Source organism: Haemaphysalis longicornis, unplaced genomic scaffold, assembly GCF_048455015.1.
Source record: "Haemaphysalis longicornis isolate Haplotype H1 unplaced genomic scaffold, Haemaphysalis longicornis Haplotype H1 scaffold_2, whole genome shotgun sequence".
In the NCBI taxonomy this organism is placed as follows: Eukaryota; Metazoa; Arthropoda; class Arachnida; order Ixodida; family Ixodidae; genus Haemaphysalis; species Haemaphysalis longicornis.
In genome coordinates, this window is record NW_027526295.1 from 8415922 (window position 1) to 8439954 (window position 24033).

A 24033-nucleotide genomic window follows, 5' to 3' on the forward strand; every position below is an offset into this window, starting at 1 on the left:
TTAAAATATCGGGTTTGCAGCTTTACAGAACAGTAAACACAAAGAACGTTGAACGCGTTGAACTCTCGAATGTTATTTGACGTGACGTCACTCTAGTTGCGCTGCCGACCGACGACGTGCGTATGGTAGCTTGCGATGCGCCTCAGAAGGACAATTTCAGAGGCGCCTCCTAAATTCCAGAAGCAATGAATTGTGAAAATATTTGGGATTTATGTTCTTCAAAGGCCGATGAAGCAGACAAAATTAAGCAAAGACAAATGCATTTTCTCTTTGCAACCCCTTTAACCTAGAAGAAGAGGGCAGAGCAGCCCAGACCCGGCTGCTGCACAGCACGGGGCCCCTGATCCTTGCAGATGCAGTGACTCGCCCGCAATGGGAAGCACACAACAAAGATTGGATAGTGCTGTGCTCTACCCTGTGCTCCCCTGTTTTGCTGGACAGCAAGTTGGCTGAAATAGATGCGGTCAGCAAACGCACTGGGCATCTATGCACTTTGCTCTCTGTTGCCGCAACTGAACGCCCACCATCCGTTACCCTCCACACGTAAAACCTGGCTAGCAAACGGCACTCTGCGGAACGCTGGAGCACATCGCAAAGTGCGCCCAGCGCACACCGGTTCCATGTGTGGGGCCCCACTACTTGCACAGTTTTCTCGGGAAACTTTGTTCGTGTGTCACTCAAAGGCGCCCGAAGCACCTGTCGGTTTGTTGGTGGTACAGCATAGCCTCGTTGCAGTAGACCATGATTTCAGCCTGCTCCAAAAGAAATATGAACCATTTAAATACTGTTACATCCATGGAATCACAGGTGAAGTCTGCTAGAACAAGCGCATGGACGGACTTTTCAACCGTTAAAAACACAACAGAAACAATAGGAGTCATCTCTCAAGACTCAGTTCCAGCCGACGCAAGTCGGTACTGCAGGCCAACAAACCTAGACTTTTCGGCGGTTTCATCCCCCTGAGACGTGTCAAACATGTCGCACAATCACACGCACGAGTCTCTTTACATTTGCTGTGCTCCTGCTGCATGGCACCCTACCCACCTTGCCCTTTCACTTCTTCCACCCCCCCTACCACTTCCATAGCCTTCCCAGGAACATAAGCAAAGTGCAAGTACAGGTCTTGTTGCTAAGCCGCCTATACGGTATGCAAGCTTACGCATTCTTCTTTAGGTTATGGTACCTTTCCCATATAAGCATCTGACCTGTTGCACTAACAGTTAAATTTTAAATCCTATCAGCTGACTGCCACGACACCACACTTACACATATTGCAAGTGAATGACTTCATGCACTTGACAGTGATAGCTTTTGGCAAGCAAAAATTTCCCTTTCACTGAAGCACACTTATTTTTATTTGTTTTAAATTGTTTCTGTTTGATCACCATTGTAAATTAGAAATACAAACACTGCAAGTGAATAGGCCTGCACTTAAAAAGTCTGTTGAAGAAGTCCCACAATGGACTTTTCAAACTAGTCTGCTATATCCAAATGTAACAGCATCCCCTGTAGAAGTTTAATCAATAGCACAGGTGGGAATACAGGTACAGTTGAACCTCGTTATAAGAGACATGGATGTAAGAGACAAATGGGTATAAGAGACACTATTCACCCACATGGTTGGCTGCCCTATCTTTCTCATTAAATTGACCTCTTTTATAACAGACATCGGATGTAGAAGATTGGTTATAAGTAGGCTTGTGCGAATAGTGATATTTTAGTTCGAAGCGAATTCGAAGCGAATAGTCCTAGTGGTCGAATACTTTCGAAGCGAATTCGAATAGCTGTCAGGTGTCACTGAGACATTCCGGTAAAAACGTTCTACAGTAAAATCTCGATGATACGAATATCGCGGGACCGCGAAAAATATTCGTATCATCCGAAATTCGTATGAACCAACACAGGCCAAGAAATTGAGCACTTAAAAAAGTTTTCGTTTAATTCTTTTCTTACTTTCGCATGGAGAAATCCGTGACGTTTTTCTGCTTGTTCTTAACCTCCATGTCGCCGAGCGGTAATTTCTGGACTTTCGTCTATTCACTCGCGGTGCCCAAGCTCACTACAGGAGCGTTTTTGCACGCGATTCATGCGCGTCGGTGTTGCACGCGCGATTTTAACGCCCGCCTCGGCGATTCCGCGCTCGCGGTCGCCTGTGCCCCTGTCAGAAAATGACGCGCGTGGCAGTGGGAGGAGCCTGGCGCCAATGGGAAGGCGTGCACCTCAGGGCGGCAGTTTCGAAGCGCTCGAGACAGCTGGCTGGCTCCACAGGAGACGTTTAGGCTTAGCACCTCGGCAGATATTTCATAGGCGCTTTCACTCGCGGCGCGGATGATTTTTTATAGCACCATTTTCGCCCACATTGTTAGCTCGTTTACCGCACAAGAAACTTCGTGTGTGCTTTGAGCGGTATCTTAAGTAGAGGTTAGAAGCGGTGGCTCGAGCGCCCCGCACCACTTCGCTACCAAAGGTGCCGCCTGGTTGCCGCGGCCGGCCGGCAGCGTGCGGGTGGTTTCGCGGCGGCGTCAGCGCGCCTGTGGAGTCCGCGGCGCGTTTTCGCGAACAGAAAACAACAGCTCGGCCGTTCCTAGAGAAAGAGCCCGTACGTCACCGTCTCTCGCTCGTTCGTCAGTCGGGCGCCTCGCCGGCTCGTTTGTATCATCCGCCGGGCCGCGCAGGCCCGTTCGCGAGAGCCGAAATTTTTCCCATTGTTGCAGTGGGAACAATTTCATTGTTTGAATCAAGAAAACAGGAGTCTCGACTACCCTGCCGAACATGCGCGAAGGCTGCGACGAAGCGACAACGCTTTGAATGTGGCTTAGCTTGTCTTGGCTCCACATGTAGTCAAGATGTAGGACTGATGTCGATGGCACTGCGGCTTGCCTAACGAAACCGAAACTTGAACGAAGTTTTGATATTCGTTTATCCCGAATACTTCGAAATATCGGAAATTTTAAATTCGAGTCGAAGCGAATTCGAATACTGTAATATTCGTTCGAATATTCGAAGCGCCCGAATATTCGCACAAGCCTAGTTATAAGGGACAAGTCATCCTTGAAGTTTAACCAATATTCTCGCTTGTAACAGACATTTTAACTTCAGATGCAGTGCCACCGGTCACTAATTGCAGTTGCTTTCATTCTGGAAACACAGGTGGACGACAGACGCCTGCAGTTGCTATTTATTATAACTTCAGCAAACACACAGTGGTTCAGTCAGCTATGAAATGACGATGAGAAGCCCTGCCAATGGAAATGCAACTTACAGAAGTGGTTGAAGCTTACTGCCATCCATTGGATGGAGCGCAATCGCACATGCGGGCTCTCCCACTCGCGTAGCTCCAAATCAAGAAGCATCGCAGATGTTCAATCCTGGAAGCGTAATGAATAGCCTGAGCACACAGTGGAAGAAGCTGTGCGCTCTGGCTATTCATCAGGCCTGTGAACTCAACATCTACGATTCATCTTCCACAAACAAGGAATGGAAAAAAAGCTCGTAGAATTGGTTGTAAAAAACAGTGTAAATACAGTCATGAAGCAAACAAAGATTCAGAACCGTTTCATAAATTCGTGGGGCCAAACATAAATTACCTAGAATGAATCTTTTGCAACATGTTTTAGTGTTCTTTTGAGCTTATTTTAGTCATATAGTGCCTGCATTGAAATAGGGGTTGATCAGTAAGTGAAAACATGGTACCCTGCTTATAAGAGACATCTCATATAAGAGACAGAAACTGCTCCCCGGTACGTGTCTCTTATAAAGGGGTTCAACTGTAAACCTCATTGTAACGAAGTTGGTAAAATTTACTTCGCTGCGTTGAAATTCATGGTTATAATGAAGTTTTCACCGCGTGAAGCAGTTCCTGCAAACAAAAACCTGGCGCGCATACGCACCTGGCACACTGTTTCTGTCGGAGCTTAATCGTCTACACGGGCACCAGCGTGAACCGCATGGAGCGATTTTTCCCCGCAAACACGCGCCCCGCAAGCCCCAGGCGCGCTGACACAGCCGCGGAGACCACCCGCGCGATGCGGGTAGCTCCTGCAGCGACCGCTTTAAACCGCTCGCTGAAACTTCACTCGAGGGGCAAACGAGAGGGGCAATGAAGAGAAAAAGCGGATAACGTGGGTAAAACTTTCACCGTAAAACATCATATGCGCCGCTTACGAGAGCGTCCATCAAATTCGAACTAACAAATCGATTAGGAGCTATAACAGAGGTAACTTTGATGGCATCAATAATGAATTATCAGCCTTTTACGAAAAATGCATACCCGGTCACCTCCAGCGCACCATTCAAGAAAACTGGTTGCTGTTAAAGAATTAACTTAATGGTCTTATCAATAAATTTATACCTGTTCTCACCGTGAGAAACCGAAGCACGGTTTCTTGATTTACTCAGCAGCTCCGACGGTTGAACAACAAAAAAAAGCACTTATATAAACAGGTTGTCCAAACAGATACCTCTACCTCTTGGACGAAATACAAAAAATCCCATAAAGAATATCAGTCGCTCTTAAAATCTACCTGCCGCCATTTCCTTAACAATCATTTATCATCTATATTTGCAAATAATCCACGCAGATTCTGGCGTGTTGTTAACCCCAAATGTTATCCTGATATAGTCCTAAGCAATAACCATGGCGCGTCAGTTCCCACATCTCTATGCGCAGAGGTCTTAAACCAGGCGTTTTCCTCAGTTTTTACCAGAGAAGACATTTCATCCGCACCCATATTGCATAGCTTTGACACTACAGTCATGCCGGAAATTGTCATCAGTTAGGCAGGTATTCTGTCCCTTTTACAGAAACTAAAAATTTCTTCCACCTCAGATGATATTGGCTTCAATAATAAAATTCTCAAATCTATATCATTCAGCATCACCCCCTTCTTATGTGCTCTGTTTTCACAGTCTTTGTCTACCGGAACTCTACCTCAAGATTGGCTAACAGCTAAAGTCTTCCCCCTCTTCAAATCGGGTGACCGTTCCTCACCGCTAAATTACAGGCCCATTTCCTTAACTAGTACCATTTGCAAACTCATGGAGCATATCATACACGCTCAAGTCATGAACTATTTGGAACGTCACAGTATCATTTTCAATTTTCAGCACGGTTTTCGCAAGGGATTTTCATGTGACACCCAACTTGCCGGTTTTCTTCATGATCTTCACAAATCTATGGATGCTAGCTGCCAGGTCGACGCAATTTTCTTAGATTTCGCTAAAGCTTTTGACCGCGTTCCTCACCACAGATTACTACTAAAACTAGAACAACTTAACATTCACCCTAACGTTCTTGCATGGATCAAAGCTTTTCTTTCCTCTAGGTCTCAATTCACCTTTGCTATGAATGCTTGTTCTTCCTCTTTACCGGTAACATCTGGTGTACCCCAAGGAAGTGTTCTTGGTCCTCTACTCTTCCTGGTTTATATTAATGATCTACCGAATTTTTTATCTTCACACGTTCGACTTTTTGCGGATGACTGCATAATATACCGTAACATTTCTTCTGATTCTGACCGCTTAGCTCTGCAATCTGACCCAAAATTAATCATTGGTGTTCAACTTGGCTTATGTCGTTAAATGTTTCTTGCCAGCGAGAAAGACTCAGCTAAGTTTCTTGCCACCTCAGTTTCTTGCCACCGAGAAAGACATTGCCACATTTCCACAGACATTGACACAGAAAGACATTGACATTGACATTGAAAGACTCAGCTAAGTTTTTAGAGCTCATGCGCACTGCGGTGACTAACTCAATTTTTTTTGCTTTTGTTGTTTTGTTTTTGTTTCTCTTTTTAACTATTCTATAACGCCATGCAATTGCTGCCCGTATTCATGTTTTGCATTTTGTTGCGGTTGTCAGGTTGCATTGTATCTTGTAGTACTGCTTTTTCATTTGTTGCTGTTTTCACACCATGTTGTACTGCCCTACCCCCACCCCCCCATATAATACCCTCTTCTAGAGGGCCTTTAGGGGTAACCTGAATAAATAAATAAATATCCTGCACGGTGGTGAGCCTAATTGTCTCTGGCGGAGACAGCCGGCATCCCCGAGCGCTTTGAAGCTCCTGCCATAGGGTGGTGCCTCTTCATTGGCAATACTGGTCAGGCTCCTCGCACTGTTGTGTGAAATGCGAGTTGCTTTCTGACTGAGGCAGGAGAGCCGCCGCCGCCGCTGTGCAATCACGTATGCGGGCGTGAAAAAAATGCGCGTGCAAGGCTCACAAATATTCGCAAATGCGTGCTGGAACGATGGAACCCAACAAGCGTGAGCGAACCCAGACGAAGGGTAAAGCGGTGGCACCATACGCAGTTTGTAGGCAAGGAGCTCCCTCACAGACTCTGTGGCTCGCTGCATCCGCGGCATTGGACGGCCCGTGTCACCATTCGCATTTTATTGAGACCCCGTTTTGGCACTTGCGTCTCCCAAGATACCGTATTTTCTCGCGTATAACCCGCACCCCTAACTTTGAACTCCCAAAAAAAAAAAGAAAAAAAATCCTCGCGTATAACCCGCATGCTTACCTGAAAAAAAAAACTCGTTTAGGAAGTCACAATTGCACAGTCACAATCTCGTTTACAGGAGAACTTTATTTCGAAACGATCGCCGCAACGTTGTCAGCGCCGATTCCGTTTCACTCAATCATCGCCAGACTCGCCACTGTCGCTGCTGCCATCCGAGGCTGCTGCCAGTCGTCTTCGATGCCATCTAAGCAATTGCTGATGGCGCACTTCTTGAAACTTTTGCGCACCATGTCGGCCGGAATCGCCCCCCACGCATCCACGATCCACTGGCACAGCAGCGCAATGTCTGGCCTCCGCACGCGTCCCGTCGGTGTGAGGGCGTAAAGGCCGTCGGCCATCCACTCAGCATACAGCCGCTTCACGTGGGCCTTGAACGGTTTATTTAGGCACACGTCCAGTGGCTGGAGCATGGAAGTCATGCCACCGGGTATGATCACGAGGTCCGTGCGGTTGTCAGCGAGGCGCGCTTTCACTGCGTCAGTGCAGTGGCCTCGGAACGAGTCCAGCACCAGCATGGACCGCCGTGCCAACATGGCGCCTGGCCTTTTTTCCCAGACCGTGCGAAGCCAGTCAACGACGAGGTCACTGTTCATCCACCCATTGTCTTCCGCCCGTACAACAATCCCTGGTGGCAGTGGAGTAGTGGGTAGCGTTTTGCGCTTGAAGATTACATACGGGCGGAGTTTTGTGCCGTCCGCCAAAGCGCACAACATTACTGTACAGCGTAGTTTGGTGTTTCCGCCCGTCAGCACGCTTACAGATTTCGAGCCCTTTTTCTGCAGAGTGGTGTCCATGGGCATCTCGAAGTAGACGGGCGTTTGATCGGCATTTCCCACCTGGGACAGCAAGTACCGTATTTATTCGAATCTAGGCCGGCCCCAATTCTAAGCCGACCCCCGAAAGTCAGATGGCGCGAAAAAAAAAAAAAAACTTACCTCGAATGTAGGCCGAACAAAAAGGCGAGGTCAGCGTTCACAAAAAGAAAACACGTTTATTGAACATGAAGGTGCGGTGCTGGAACTCCATTAGTTTCTCTTCAAAATCACCGGGCAACTTCTGGGCGATTAAGGTTCGACAACGGAGGCTAAAGCCGAAGTGCTTCATGAATTTCTGTAGCCAGCCCCGACTGGCTTTGAGGTGTGCCCGCGATAAGCCTCGTTCCCTTAAAAGCTCCCCCCTTGCTTTTGCCTGGAGCACTTCCGTCGTTACTGGAAGGGCAGCTGCTCGCTGCGTCTGAACGAAGTCAGCCAATGCCATCTCCATTTCATGGTGACGGCATTCTCGTGGTCCGGTGATGGCAACCTCGTTGCGGCGCACGCAAATATCCTCTCCCGTTGCGTCCTCCAACGACGGACATTTTTTTCATCCACGCCGAAGTCCCGCCCGGCTTGAACGTTCAACGACAACTCCGCAGCTAAAACAGCCTTTCTTTTAAAAGCGGCACTATAATCGCTATAATGGCACCGCTTCTTTTTGCGCTGTCAAAACCAAACGCTACACCGCACGCAGGCCACTATCTGCACAATTCAAAATGGCGGCCTATGGCCCTTAATGGCTACTGGCTCGTCTGGTAATGGCTACAATACTTTCTTTTCTGGGTGGCGCTAGCTGTGCACCACTTCACTTGGAAATTGGCGCGTATTTCAAAATCCTCGAATCCAAGCCGACCCTGGAGTTTGATATATCAGTATTTCAAAAAAACTATCGGCTTAGATTCGAATAAGTACGGTAGTTGTGCTCCTTCCTGAGCCCGATCACGTAACGCTGATAGTTCAACAGCTTCTCCTCGTAGGCGTTGGGAAGCCGCTGGCACATGGTCGTTCGCCGCCGCATCGAAAATCCGTGCCTGGCCATGAATCGCTGGAGCCATCCACGGCTCGCACAAAACTCGCGTGGGATGTTCATCTCCCGGGCCAACCTCAGAGCTTCCATCTGCGCCATCTCCGTCGACACAGCGTGGCCACGACTCCTCCGCTCCTCAATGAATTTGACAAGCTGCGCCTCAAGAAGGGGGTACGCGCCAGGCTTCGGGCCGCGAAATGCTCGCTTCTCCTTGTGTGCACTTTCGAGAGAGGCCTTTTTCTTTCGCCAGTCACGAATGCAGGACTCGTCGACGTCGTGCTTTCTCGCAGCAGCTCTGTTGCCGATTTCCTCCGCAGCAGCTACGATCTTCAGTTTCTCCTTCGCGGTGAAAGATTGCCGCCGAGACCCACTCATGGTACCTCACCAGACAAGGCTGACCAACGGTGCAAACCAGCCGCGCCTGACTTGGGGGCCCAACAACTTCGCAACAAGGCGCACGCAAATCACAGCAACAGACGCTGTTGACCAAAGCAAACAAAGCATGCGAAAAGTCCGAATAAACACGCTATGGAGGGGATCTGTCTATGGCCTGTGTTGGCTTCTTATTGGCTTTGCACCAGACGATGACGATGGGGATGCGGACTGCATTGCAGGCCGTGCATTGCCGTGAAGCCGACCTCTGTCCCAGAATATTCGCAGATAACCCGCACCCCCACTTTTCGAACAAATTTTTTCAATTTTTGGTGCGGGTTATATGCGAGAAAATACGGTATACTTCTACAACTAAAATTCCATGCCCAGTTCTCCATGAAACTTCATTACACTGAAATTTCGGTAAACGGGACTTTGTGACACAGAGGGTGAGAGTACATGGTGTGCATACACTTGAAGTTGCAAAAAATTCCGTGGTTCGTCACATCGAGGTTTAACTGTACCAACCGAACATCACAAATCAGCACAATGCATCCGAGGTGGCACTGCAGTGCCGCAATGCACTCGAGGCCTTCGGCAGCGGCCACGCTCGACGCAGCCATGCTTAATGCAGGAGGAGCGCAGGGGGGCGGGAGGGAGGGAGGAGTGCCCACCCTGTTCTTGCCGGCGAAGGAGCCCGACTCGTGCAGGACGGCCACCCGGAGGGGGGGGCACCACCGGTGGAACTCCCGCACCCACTGGTGCAGCACCGTCGCCGGGCACACCAGCAGCACGGGCCCCAGGCCGCGGAAGCTGTCGACATACAGGGGGAGTTTTCTGTCACTGAGCAACAAGCAAAGACGTTTCAGCTGCCGTTCACAAGAGAATGAGAGCGACACAAATGGAGCGAGTCTCCGCTCAAGAAGTGGTCACGAATCACAAGTGCAGCGAGGAAGGAGCAGCTGGTGCCAAGTCAAGTCTGTCTACAATCCCTTTCGCACAGGGAGACTGACGTTAACCCACCGCGTTGGCTCAGTGGCTAAGGCGTTGCACTGCTGAGCACAAGGACTGCTGGCCGTGGCGGCCACTTTTCTGATGGAGGCGAAAAGCAAAAACACCCCTGTGTACGAGATATCGGTGCCCGTTAAAGATCCCCAGGAGGTCAAAATTGATCCAGAGCCCCCCACTACGCTGCGGCTCATCGCCTGCGTTGCGTCGGCGCGTTAAACCCTACAATCAATCAATCAGAGACTGATATTCGGCCAAGTGCAATACTCGATACAACTTCCAGTCACGCAGCACCAATCGAAAACGTGGAAAGCATTCCAAACCATTCCAATGTTCTTCCAAGTGCGAACACACAGGAAGTCATGTCTAGAGACTGGTTATTAGGCAAATGCCCAATTTGTTCCTAGCGCTCCTATTGTGCCATTTTGATATACGACCAAGAATTAGAGGTTAGGAAGGGTTTGGGTGGCTTTTTTATACTGCCTATAAATGCTAATTTTAGAGCTTCTGCCTAAATGCCTATAATCGCCCATTTCCCAAAGTTTGCACAAATGTGGACACTATTTAGCCTCAAGATTTGCTTTCAACTGCACTTTGAGGTCGTTATTCATGTTACTGGGCAGCACTGGTGCTCTGTACACTATGGGGTTTAACCGAGTCCTCTTGTTCAACCAACTCCCGGAAATCAACAGCTAGCAGCAGTCAAACTGGTGCTTATTTTCATTGACAAGAGGGACAGTTCTAGAAAAAAAAGAAAAAAGAAAACCTCGGCCCGCTTGCTCGAAGCTCAATAAGACCACCTTATTCGCAGTCTAATCTTATTGGCAGCCTTATTTGGGGTCTTACGTTCCCTAGGGTATAAGACGCCTTTCAGAAACTTCCAAGACAGCGAATAAGACCCGAAATAAGAACGCAATAAGACAGTGAATAAGACTGCTCCGAGCATCATAAAGGTCGACCTCCATACGGTGAAAAACGAGTGCAGAATCCGTAGAGGTGGCGAACAACGCCGTGCGGCGGCCGTTCGACCGTCTGCTTCAAACAAACAAATACCTGTTCCGCCGTCGGGAGAGAAGGTGGAAAGGGCTAGACATGGGCCAGACAACACCGGCGCCGAAAGCCGCAAGGCCTATCTGCTTTGAAGTGGCAGCGACGGCTGCCAGACGGCTGTCTGCGCAGGCCCACTGTGCGCCCATTTTGAGTGGAAGCTGTGTCATTGGCTGCTAAAGGGACGCATTCTCTCACAGCGGACACCAACAGCAGCTCAACAGAGCCAGAGGCACTCCATCCCACGGTCGGCACTGCTCCTCCACGCTGGACTGGGACGGCGTCGAACCACACACCTTTTATTCCCCTGCCAAACAATTTGTGCCTGCTGCTTGACTGCTTCGCCGACTTGCTCAACCTTTGCGAACTGGTACGCCAATTGTCACGGCACTTGGCTCAGTTGAGCCACAACTGGACCCGAACACTATGGCTAGTCTGCCATCCGGGCCAGTTTTCCCTTACAACTGTGCGCTGCCACGGAGGTAAAAAAACGCGCAAAAAACAGCCCCCCAGTTGACGCAGCGCCCTCTCACCTCACTCACCGCGTTTGCCACTGAGGCATTTTTAAGAGTCAGCGAACAGTGAGCAAGGGGCTGTGGTTTGCGCGCACCTGTCGCCCAGGGTGCGCAGGCGGCTGTGCCGCAGGCCGGCCAGGAAGGCGATGGTCTGCACGGTCTTGCCCAGGCCCATCTCGTCGCCCACGATGCCCCCGCAGTTCTGCCGATGCAGCTCCCACAGCCACCGCACGCCCGTCTGCTGGTACCTGCGCAGGGGTGGGGCGTGTGCAAGGGAATGACCACAGGGCAGCACGTTCCCTTTCCCGCCCTCACCAGTCCGGGCCCCAGCGCAAAGCAGCTCAGCCCAGTTGGCTTCATAACCTGCCTCAACCAGGACCCAACACGATATACCGACACGCCTTTGGGGCCACAAAACAGTCAAAAAATCCTTTTCTGGAAAATGGCATTTGTGGTATCCACGGCTATTTTTCTATCAGTCGGCAAATTTCCTCATCCTAAGGCACCATATTTTACTGTAAATAGCATTTTAACTCTTTCGTTACCACACCTATTCAAATCGATCACCGGTGATCGATGATTTATATTGCCTATTTCAACATGTTGTAGTTGTTTCTCGTACACCTAATGCGGCCAGTGGTTAGTCTAGGCACTGCCCTTTTAGAATCAGTTTAAATTTTCCCGCTCTGGCGACATTGAGATTTTTAACGGCATTTTTTGGGAGCTGAGGTGCGTGTATTTTTGAGGAAGGGGGCGTGGCTGCTGCACTTGAGAAAAAAGGATGCAGATCGTGGTTAAGCTGCACTACCATAATATTTTTTTGTCAAAAGGCTCCTGGCAAGTCAAATACCAATAATGCGGTCAGCTTTGTAATCCGACAGCGTCGAGAGGTGATAATTACTTGAAAATGGCCCCAGCTATTCACTAATGATCTCTGGTTCGGGCAAAGGGCAGCTTTATTCTCCCAAAGCTTATTTCTGATGGTCCACCGCATGTCTAGCAAGTGTGCCTGTCATTTTCAACCAGTTTCCAGCAGTTTCGGTTTCGGTTTTGCATTGCGAAATTCATATTTGGCGCTACTACGCAGTAACCCAACTACAAGCTCATTCGCCATGGCGCCTCCGTTGCCCGCTACTGCTCCTCAAAACAAGCATGCCGCTCGCGCTTCCACTTTATCTACGCCTTGCTTCTGCGATAAGAGCTTCCGCTGAAAGTCAAACGATAACACCAAGTCGTCGGGTATCAGTTCAGACGAGGAGAACACTTCCAATTGGCCTTAAAAACCGCCAGCTGTTCACCGGCCAGTTTCGGTTTCATACGAGGGTATTTACAGAGGTCTAGTGTCGCTTCTTAGTAGTACTGTCTATTCTGACGAAGTCTCCAACAGCCTTGTATTTGTTTCTTTTCAAGATGGTTAGGTGGCGCTGCAATGTAGTAGGCTCGTAGAGCTAAACTCGCTTCACAGCCCGACGGCGCCTTGGTGAAAGTTTGGGGGGCACGATTCTAGCGCATCGTACCTTATTCCTGCAAGCAGGGCTACCATAGTGAGTCAGAACATGATAATAAACCGCAAATAAAAGTTCTGGCTGATAAGTGATCATCAGAACGTCAACAAGCATCCACCAAAGAGTTTGGTTCTCAACTCCAAGTGGATTTTTTTCACATCGCTTGCTTGCCTTCAATATTGTGCCGGTCATAATCATTGTCAAGGTGTTTTTACATCACGTGGAGGCTACTTTAGGCCTTTAATAATGTCAAACCACCAGATTTCTTCTAGAGAACTATCCAAAATAGCAAAATTTGAAATAGTGGTTGGGCTTCACCACATTGCACGGGCACCACGCGGGCTAACATTTTCTTTTATATCTGACAAATTGTACTGCGCAACTCAATTTTTTTTTCTATGACAGGTTTTCTAAATGTCTACCTACAAAATGCATATTCTAAATTTTTTCTACTACTGGTCGTTTATTCTACACAACTTCCTTTTTCTTATTTTCTTCAACGCGTGGACAAAAATTTCGAATTCGATAATTTTTTTCGCAATCATTATTTAGGAAAACCTTATTAAAACTGGTTTCGTTGGAAAGCGCGTGGAATAATCTGCATTTTATGTCACTGCAATGTGTGCCTAACCAATATGTATAGCACAAAAAAAATGTTTTGTTAGAACCTTCAAAATTGGTCAATTTCCCGCGGTAACGAAAGAGTTAAAGTGCACTCTACAGCTCAGTTCGCACGGAATTCAATGGTGAAACAGAACTTTTTTTCTAACGCTACGCTAGCATTTTGCCCTTGGATATCTCGGCACCCAGAGCAGGTACAGCTGCTCATACCTAAAGGTGTGGAGCATACAATGCTGGAAACATTTTTCAAGTGGAGGCTTTGGAAAATGATTATTTTGTTCAATTGACACCACCTCTGAGCCATTTCTGGCACAGCACAGGAGGAGTGAAGTTCAGTGTGTTGTAAAATGATCAAAAATTGCTGAACCAAAAAAATTCTTCCGACATTGTATTCTTTAGCCATTTGTCTGCCTAGCCACGGGGTAGTCCTCATTCTGTATGGAGTGGTTATAATTGCAATTGGGACCCAAAATAATGGCAATTAATCATGAATTACCTAAAAACATGATCGACTTGCAAAAATTATAATTGCAGATTTCAAATCAGCACAAAGAACTCCATAATGCTGTGCAGTTTCATTAAAATTGGTTCACAAAATAAAAAAAATAGCTCAAAGACCCGTCTGCCCTCTTTAACCTTGAGGTTTGCCAGGTGTAGAAATCGCCACCAGCTCATGGGCGAAGCCAAATCGGCTGCTACAAGGGTTTCAAGGGCCACCTGGTACCCGCGTGGAAAAAGCTGCCCTCCACCAAACATGGCCCATGCAGGATGGGATGAGAATTTCCAATGCCCCAACATTTGCACAGTCCGCTTGCTCTTCCACTCCACTTTCCACTCAGTGGCCTTCTGAGGGGGGGAAGTGTTGCCACTAGTACATGCACAAGCCATGTGCCAAACGCTATTTCTGGTTCCAAACGCGGGTTTGGTGAACGCCCGATCCCCTCCTGCCCTTTAGGTGCCCACTGATCGAGCACAGCCCCTGCTGTGTTGTTTCAGGGTCAGGGCTTCGGGGCTGAAAAGACTACTTTTACACTAGCACGTGCTCCGATCTTTTTTTAGGTTGTGCGATACGCCATGAATATACGGAACCACGGCGAATTTAGGTGGGGGTAATGACGTTTCTTGTGGAAGAGATTGTTTTGACATATGCTTCTTGACCAAAGCTTCCGCTACCGATATCTGTATGTGCATGGGATAACCAGCATTCGAGAGCCTCAAAGACTGCTTGTTCAAACTATCGACCATTGGGTGGGGGCACGACTTATGTAGGGCATTGCGGAAGCAGAGCTTCACAATGCCTCTTTTAACAAGTTTAGAGTGAGCTGAATGGAATCGGGGAAGAGGTTGACCCTGCTAGGCTGGTACGCCCAGCAGGTGCGGTTCGGATGAAAGGTGAAAGCTATGTCTAAAAATCATAGAGAGTTGTTAGATGGCAACTCATGGGTTAGAGAGAGAGGCTTAAAACGTTCCTTGATAAAATTGAGAGTAAAAAGAGCATGTGATTCGCAGATTACGTGCGGATCATGATTGCAGAACTTCTAATGCAAACATTCAGGCAAAAGAGTTGTGTCAGTGCAGTCAAAAATTCGAGCCTGAGGTGTATTTCGCTCTGCTTGTTACAACATTTCAACGACAGTATATATCGGGAATGCGGTCTATAGGACTTTATTTTTGTCTTTACATTATGCGAATTCTGTTCTCTCGTGGCGTTAGCGTACAGTGCAGCGACCACGCCATACTCGAACTGAATTAGAATCCTGCTTTTCTATAAATCTCGACGTAAGTGCGAACCCCCTGACACAATGCACGAATCGTACAGCTTACGTAATACAGGTGGAAGATACAACACACGTTTATAACTTGCACAACTGATGTGCATGTATCCTATCACGACTGACATGCAGACGAGAAAAAGATGGATTGCAGCAATCAAGAGAGACGAAGGACAATATTTTACAAGTAAACAATATTTTACAGCAACAACACGTAAGGGTATTCATTGTTAGTAACAAGTCCTGCATTAGTTTGCTGCTATTCGTCATCGCAGACAACGGTTATTCGACGCTGAAATTGTAGGATCTCTAGGGTCCGTCAGTCACCAAATAACAGCCGAGTTCTTCAAACAAAGGAAGAGCAGCAAGGGAATTTTCCCACCAGTTGTGGGAGAAACCACTTCACGAGAAGAGCATGCCATCATTATGCCGCGGCAGACATTAGCTGCTCTGCGTTTGCTGCCTTTTGGCGGTTTTCGCTTCCCTCATGATGGCGGTTCACAGTGTTGCCGGAACGCCTTACTGCTCCTCCGCTAGCGCTCGGGCCATTTTGCAAAGGGTCTATGAAGCAGCACTACTGCGCCCCCAAGCGGGCTTTCAATTGTAAACAGCACGTTTGCGATGGGGAGTATGCAAGGCCACACTGGTACAAGCCACGAAAACCCAGTCACATGACCGGGTCTTCTCTCTGTGGCTTTCAAGGAGAAGGGTAAAATTCCAGGTTTTCTCAATTTTTAATTTCCAGGGTTTTGTTTGCCCTTTGTGCCAAACTTTGCCCGCTGTGTGAGCAGTAACACAGCAAATTGTGGTATTGGGCTAGTTGGTGATTCATCTTAACAATACAGCGCGACAGAAACAAAGACTTAAGCGAGGCACACAGGACGAGCGCTGTTCAGCGCTCGTCGTGTGTGCTTCGTTTAAGTCTTTGTTTCTGTCACGCAGTATTGTTAAGACAGTAACACAGACACTGGCCTCCTATCCAAGAGCGACACGGAAGGCGGGCAGAGGGGCCCCCACCTGTAGAGCTGCTCCCAGATGTCCCTCGGAACGCGGAACTCGTCCTCCAGCTCCACCGAACTCTCCTCCTCCTCCTCCGAGCCTTCCTGCTCCACGATCCGCCGGTGCTTCTCCACCAGCCTCTGCCGACGGTGCTCCCTGCACGACAGCCCCAGTGCAAACTGAGCATGGCTCCTTCACGGGGCCACCTTGCAGTCCCAGAGCTGGACTTCTTCTTCCCTGCCCACCACTGATGCCAGACGTAAAAGCGTCAAGCCAAGGCGGCAAGTATCTGTCGACAGTGGCCCGCAAAAAGATAATTAAGGAAACTGGTGTTTGCAGTTTCTTTCCTTTGCAAGTAAGTGCGTGCTCGGTTTTTGCGAGAGAAGTAAAAAAAAATGCTGAAAATGGCCGCAGCAGGCGGTGTGCCAGCCTCCCATGGGTGGACCAGGAGCGGCAGAACAGCGCCTTCTTTGGACGACATTTGCAGCCACACCAGCGGATGACACGCAGCCAATGTTTACACAGCCCCACCACAGTACAGTGCTACTGCAGAAACTCTGAACAGAGTGCACACTGGTTTAGGCGGCAAAATTCACCAGTTTGTCACGGGAAAATGCTCTGTGTGTGCATTTTCGAGGACCTTAACAACACCAATGTTCACAGGAAGATGGAGGTTTCCAATTGATAAGAAATCGTGGGAATACGGCAGCATGCAAGACAGTACATAGCCCCAGTGTCTCATCATCATTTTCCCAGCTTACAGGGACAGGCACTTTCAGTGTGTCACAAAACGCACGCTTTCATTCGCTAAAGAGGATCAACCAACTCACTTGCTCCTTTTGTCCCCTCAGGTTCGGCCAATACTGCTGCTGCCTGCCCCCTGCAAAAGCTGGTACAATCTTCATCTAAGGCTGCCACTGAAAATCACGTTTGTCCCTTATGACTCCATCTATGCTCGACTACCTGCATTCTTGTTTTCTGCAATTGATGTTTTTTCTTCTCACTTTACGCTAATAACCACTCCCAGGGTTCGCACAGGCTTCAAAAGCAAAAATTCAAGGACTTTCCAGGACCAGAAAACATATTTTCAAGGCCCCCATCTAATGTTTTATCTGGGATTATGGATAACTTTTTCAACACAATGGAAAACTTCGTTATTGGCCAATTCCTAAGCACATTAATGCACATTTAGATAGGCGCTAACGGGTTCGTGAATGCTCCCCCAGCTTTATTTTTTATTTCACAGTTGGCATTTAGAGGTCTTCTTTTTTTCTTGGTGTTTTGCTGAGGCTGTTTGATTTCAAAACTTCATAATGTTGCCTGCATCTTCTGCTTTGTCAGCAAGAGTATGAGCTGAAATTAAATCAGCAAGTGTTGCTGCAAGGCAGGATGAACTACCGTATAATGCGGAATATAGGTCGAGATTTTTTACAGAAAAATTTGCCGAAAAGTCACCCCTCGACCTATATTGCAGTCATTTGGCAGCTGTCATCTGGCGACCGGGCAGCCCATCGAGCCCATCCAAACCCCAAAGGCACCATCGCCACCACCATCAATCGGACGCGACGCCATCTTTGTTTTGTTGCTTCTGTCGCTGTCGGCGAGTGTGTGCGTGCTATTTTCTTCTTGCTCAAAATGAGTTTAGGCACTTGGTGCCAGTTCACAGCAGCATTTAAAGAAAGGGTGGGGGTTTTCCCAGGCCAATGACGCGTCTGCCTTGCGCCAGTTCGGTATCACCAAGAAGTGTTGCTAGCGGCGTTACCTGAAGGGGCAGCTCTCGCTATGCAACGCTCGGACGACCTCGCTTCATGGGCGCTGCTCTGATCACCTGTGCTGCTGTACAAAGGGGCAGATTTTGCCCGCTAGCGTCGTGCGATGTCTCTACGAATGGATACCCCAAGATGTTTGCTTACCGCCTGCACAGACTGGCTATCGCTACGGTCTGCACACGAGTGTCCCATGATTTGCACTCGCTTCACGATGACATGGTCTTGCGAGTGTTTAAGAAGTGCTGCATAAGCAATTCCCTGGACTGCACCGAGGACGACCTGCTGTGTCGGCGACAGCGAGCCAGAAGCAGTCGTCCGACGATACTTCAGACAGTTTTAAATTAGTAATCTGAGACGAAACAAGTTATAGTCTCAATAAAACAATGGTTGGTACCTAATTATTTTTTTTTGCATTTTTCGGCTACAAGGTAAGGGGGTCGACCTATATTCCGCCTCGACCTATATTCCGCATTATACGGTATGTACACGTCTACCATTTGCACATAAAAGCAAACGCAGATGGAGCGTATGATGCACAGCAAACATGCAATGAGCGGCCGTCCGCAGACTAAATGGAACATGCAAAATAGAGACGAGAAGCTGGCTTTCACTGGATTGTATCGTGACATGGATTCTATTGAGGAATGCTGCTCCCAATGTTGCCTCGTAAAAATGACAATCCACCAAACTCGTAATTTCACGCAATACACTGAAACTTGATTGTTACAATGCTTCTTTACATTTTTACACCTAAAATCCACAACAAACATTTTAAATTCTTGTGAAAAGACAGGGCCATTGATTCTCTCAGGAAAAATCAAGGGTTTTCAAGGACCATTTAAAAATTCCAGGACTTTCCAGGCCTTGAAATTGACACTTCTAAATTCAAGGGTTTTCAAGGTTTTCAAGGACCTGTGCGAACCCTGCACTCCCTTCTGTAACACCCTCAGGGCATTGAAATCAACAAATAAATAAATGAAAGAAATTAACCCGGCCATCCTGGTCCAAAACTGCAAAGAAAAACAGAAACTGTGCAAGAAAAAAATCACAGCACTGCATTCTGCTGGCAGCTCCTTTGTCTGCATCGGCCTGGCAGCTTGGCTCGTCCCCTCTAGCCCTCCCTTGCCCTCAGTACATGCAGCTTTTTCGCTCCAGCCCTCAGATCACCCACCAGTTGCTGGATAAGGTTGCGGTGGTGCTGCAGGTGTCGCTGCTTTTTCTCGCCATTATTCCGCAGCTGTGTGGGGCTCAACATCAAACTTTTCACAATGGAAGCCCCTAGATGCCAGACAAAAAGCTTTTGCCACCATCTCGTGGCTTTTCGACAAGATACGTAGCTCACACAGCTCCTGTCGAACCCCTGTCATCACCATCTGATGGAGGCACGTAATCACTAAAGTCGTCATCGCTTCCGCCAAGTGCACTACACACCATAGAGTGCACGTGATGGAGCAAGTGGCCATGCTTCTCAGCAAACAGCACGCACGTGAAAGCGCTCTGGGATCCAGAAGGCCCGTGTTCAACACTGCGCTGCAGCTCAGTGCACAAAGGAGAAAGCTATGACGGACAGAGTTCACCTAAGAGAAATGCGCATGTACTATCGCAGTGAGAAAAACCACAAAACTCAACTTCTAACACCCAAGTCAGGTGAAACGCAACAGTGGACCGCTACGGCCGTGTTGCGCTTTCAGGCAGGGCCTGACAATGGACCACAAAGGGTTAAAAATTAATAACATGGAATCGAACGATTCTCAGGGGTCTGTAAGAATTTCAGAACTTTCAAAGCCTCGCAAACGGGCTTTTCAAGGACCCACATAAACCCTGTCAAAGACATCCAAGGGAAAACTTGGGGGCCCGTTCGCAACGCCGCCCTTCGACTAGTCGCAAAGTTTCCTCCAGCTGTGCGAATGAGTGCCCGGGTCGGAGGGGTCCAACAACAAAAGGCCTGGGCCAAAGCCAACTGGGAGGTCGGAGTGGCAAGTCTGCCTGCAGCGCGCTTTGGGCAGGGCGTCATGCCACACCAGGGCACGGTCATACTGCACGCTTGGTGTGCACTTGAAAAGCCCCCAAAAGCGAGGCAGGCCCCACATTTCAGCCCAACACACACACTTGTACTTTGCCCCTACTTTGCAGTGACCCTGATAATGTTTGTCCTCACAGGGCCAACATGGCAGCTCAGTGAGTGCGTCCACTGATGCATTCACCTATGCCCCTGTGCAGGTTAGGGAGCCAGGCGGGAGGGGCGTAACGTCCAGACGCTACCCATAAACGCACATACTGCCGCACTGGGTTTGTTCGTTTATGTTCTGCTTTTACCACCCGGCTGCGCCGGTCTGTGTTATCTGTGTGCGCATGTTCCATTCTTTCTTTCTATGCTGCATGCGATATCTCTTCTGATAGGGCGAGCGTTCCGAACTAACGTGAACAGCCTAGAATAATCTTTTGCTTTGGATGAACACGTGTGCATGCTAAGTGACATTAACATTGATGCTCTTCACCCTACAATGCCGTTAGTAGCAGATTATCTTGATATTCTAAGTGCGGCATGAAAGACTTCATTCGTAAACCAACACGCGAGGAATTTTTATCGGGACAGCTGGCAACGTCCTGCATTGACCACATTAACATCCGGGCAGGTGACCTTGTGGCACAATCAGCTATCGTAGAAACCAAGCTTGCAGACCATTACTTCATCTGTTGTAGTCTAACACAATTGTGTAGACCACTTTCGGAAGCCCCTGCTGGGAAGGTTATCTCGGTTACCGATCCCAGGAGTAGGTCAGTACGATTGGGCTCACTTTTTAAGCACCGTGCCTCCTCCCCAGATTTGCAAAAATTTGGTTGAGGTTTTTGATGCTTGCAGAGAAAAAGCTACGCGTGAATACAAGATTACACCTCGAAACCCCGAAAACAACTGGATGTCAGCTGAAATACTCGCCGCAATTAAAGAAAGGGATTTACTTTGGGCACAAGCAAGGCGCTCTCCTAACTGTGTTGAGCTGCAAAGCAAACTTAAAATGTGCAGGAACAAAGTAAACGTGATGATCCAGCTTGCTTAACGCACTCAGCTTCGAAATGAATTCAATGTAGCCCACTCAAACATCAAGAAAACGCGGTCATTAATAAACAATAGTAAAGGCACAGAAAAACATGGCAGTAACGCTGCCTCTATTCTAGCTGCTTTTCCGGGTAATGCTCAAAGCTTAGCTGACGATTTCAACAACTTTTTTTTCCCCGAGTTTCTGCTATTGCAAGGCCAGATGCGCAGGGCTGCACGCTATCAAACAGTTTGTTGCAATCTGCTTATCTGCCTTTCATCTGCAAAGATACAGTGCTCCAAAAATTGCAGTTTTTTTTGCTTTTTTATTTTTATTTTTTTATGTATTTTTCTGCCACCATGCGACGGTTTTCGGCGGAAAAACTTTGCAAACGCACAGGATAGAAAACGTAGAAACCGAATATGTGGCTTTAAAAAAGACGAAATGTTGGTCATTTTTCCAAAGCTGAAAGCCCATCCCCCCCCCTTCCCTTAATTAAACTAATCAATCCAAATTTTCTATAACAGCCGATTATTCGAACCCTTTCGATTATTCTAAATGTTTCGAATACATAGTTGTCGAAGCGAATACGAATATAAGATATTTATTATTCGAGTAATATTTGAAATTTTCGAATATTCGCACGCCCCTAATAAAAAAACCCTGATCAAAACAGGTTTGCGAATCTATAACCGAATTTCTGCCAAAAGTACAATTGGGTTGTAGTATTGAGCCTCAATAATTCATCCTGTGCAGACAAAATTAACTGGGAGTGCAGCAACGCCTTCACGTAAGTCGCAACATTTTCTTTGTTTTCTTTTGCTTTTCCTCAACATGCAGGCAAGGCAATTTCAAGAGCGCAGTGAATCACGTCACTATGATCACGAAAGGATCATGACTTGAGTGAGCCCTAATTGTCGCATCGACAGCGCCTCTCCCTGGTACGCATGCGAGCAGGTGTGGCTAGTGGTGCCGTCCCCACAACAAACAAGCTGGCCCATCAGAAAAGAAAGCATGCTGGCGGGTCCTCTGCACTGTGCTTGCTGTAGCTCAGGGTGCAGCAGCAGACTCACTTGAGGCGCTTGACGTAGGCGGCGTAGTTGCCGTCGTCCACCAGCCTCTTCGGGCGCTTGGTTCCGCCCCCTGCCCGGCCGCTGGCGGCAGGCCGCTTCTTCTGGCTGCGGCTGCTGGGCCCTCCTCCTGCACGGGGGGGGGGGGGCCTCTGCTCGAACCCCTTCGCTCGACGACACACCCCAGCCTCGGCAGCCCGTCTCTGGGCGCCAGGGCCCTGGGCTCGAGCCCCAGTCCCAAGCGTGCTCAGTTAGCATCCTGCATTGCACCAGGGGTGTACCTGCCGCCACGGAGCACTCTTCCAGTCCCAAGTAAATACGCGCCCAGTGTGAATCACAAAGACTCCAAGGAAGCGGCACTGGTTCCCCCCGCCTGGCAGGCACAGGTGTAAAAACCAGGGCCCCGCTGTTGCGACCTTGCAGTCCTTCTGCTGGGTGAGCAATCGATCCCACACCCCTTTTCACGTCCCAGAAGAGAAATGCCACAGAGGCGGCAGCCACGATGCAGGGTTCTTTCACAAGTCTGCTGCACTGAACTTGTGCCCCGCAGAGAACTTGAACAGTACATGCGTGTTCCGATGCAGAAAGCCAGTGACATGCACAGACAAGCATTGTGTTGGCCCAGAAAGCAAACGCAATGCTTTGCCTCCGTGGTATTCTCTCTGGAACCGGCAAACCACATCAAGATAATAAAGAAAGCTGTACCTCAGTGACGACAGGATGAAACTCTCTCCCCATGGACTAAGAGAGCGGGAAGGAAGCATGCTGGGAACACGCATAAGACAGCTGGGCTGGCAAGGAAACACACCCGGAAGCAAAACAGAGGGCACAGTTTGTGGCCAAAGTATCGTCACGGTGAGGAAGAAGTGGAGCGGAGGTGCTTGCGCAGGGTGCATCTGTGCAGCAGCTGCCCTGCCGGCTATGCAGTGCCAGCGTCCCTTCGTGCCAGCAGTGGCTGAGCCCCGCCCCTCCGTCCTCCTCCGTCTCTCGCTCACTTCCAATCTCACCTCCTGTGTTTGCCATGTCTGCTGCACTGCCGCTGTCCTCGAGTGCACTTACTCCATGGCATCCACAACTCTGCCTCCTCAACCCGAAAGTAAACCTTTTCTTGCCTGCATTCGCCTTGCTTTACACCAAACTACCCAACTAACCAGAGCTCAACTCTGTTCACCCCTCCTGTTTTTCATCCCTCCGCTGTTCATCCTTTCCCGCAATAAAGGTGCAACATACAGAAGTGGTTAAAGCCTACCACGAAGCGTACAAGTGAGACCGCACATGGGGAGGTCTGCGCAAGCCAAGAATACCTGCAATGAGCTCCCAATCAAGAAGCATCGTAGATCTGGAGTGCTGCACGCGTGGTCAATGAATAGCCAGAGCACGCATCGGAAGAAGCTGCACGCTCTGGCTGTTCATCCGGCTTGCAGACTCAACATCTACGATGCTTCTTCCTCTGCAGACAGTGAAAGAAGAGAAAGCTTGAAGAAGCTGTCGTAAAAAACCCTAAACCCTGTTAATACAGCCATAAAGCAAGCAAAGATTCAGAACTATTTTAAATTTTGGGGCCAAACAAATTATAATAAACCTTTTTTAACATGCTGCAGCATTCTTTCGTGCTTATTTTAGTCTTGGGGAGCCTACATTGAACTAGGGGTTGATCAGTAGGCGAAAACATGGTACCCTGCTTATAAGAGACCTCTCATAAGAGACAGAAACTGCTTCCCAGTACATGTCTCTTATAAAAGGGTTCAACAGCATGCGACATGCCGAAAAGTAAAATCTAGTCGTAAGTCGGCGCTTGCGGTTGTCCTTTTTCTTCATCTTGCACATCATCTGTTTTGCGCTGTTCCCCTCTCGGTTACCACATTTGCACAGTTCTAACAAGCACCTTTTTTAATGAAAATAGGCGTTCAAACACACCTGCACGTTACTACTGGACTCAAAACTCAAAAACCT

At 48.5% G+C, this 24033-nt stretch overlaps 1 protein-coding gene across 2 annotated transcripts in view; it reads right to left on the bottom strand.

The window, feature by feature from the left end:
• The window catches only part of LOC144168727 (DNA excision repair protein ERCC-6-like), a 106497-nt gene that overhangs the window by 71243 nt on the left and 11221 nt on the right, over positions 1-24033 (bottom strand). Inside the window, exons 6-9 of one of the 2 annotated variants that reach the window (XM_077697673.1) lie at positions 22084-22207; positions 16222-16359; positions 11402-11554; positions 9411-9549 (exon numbers count right to left, since the gene is read on the bottom strand). In XM_077697673.1, coding sequence (XP_077553799.1) covers positions 9411-9549; positions 11402-11554; positions 16222-16359; positions 22084-22207 — 554 coding nt within the window. Of the gene's footprint in view, positions 1-9410; positions 9550-11401; positions 11555-16221; positions 16360-22083; positions 22211-24033 lie in introns of both variants that reach the window. The other variant, XM_077697672.1, reaches the window with a different exon arrangement.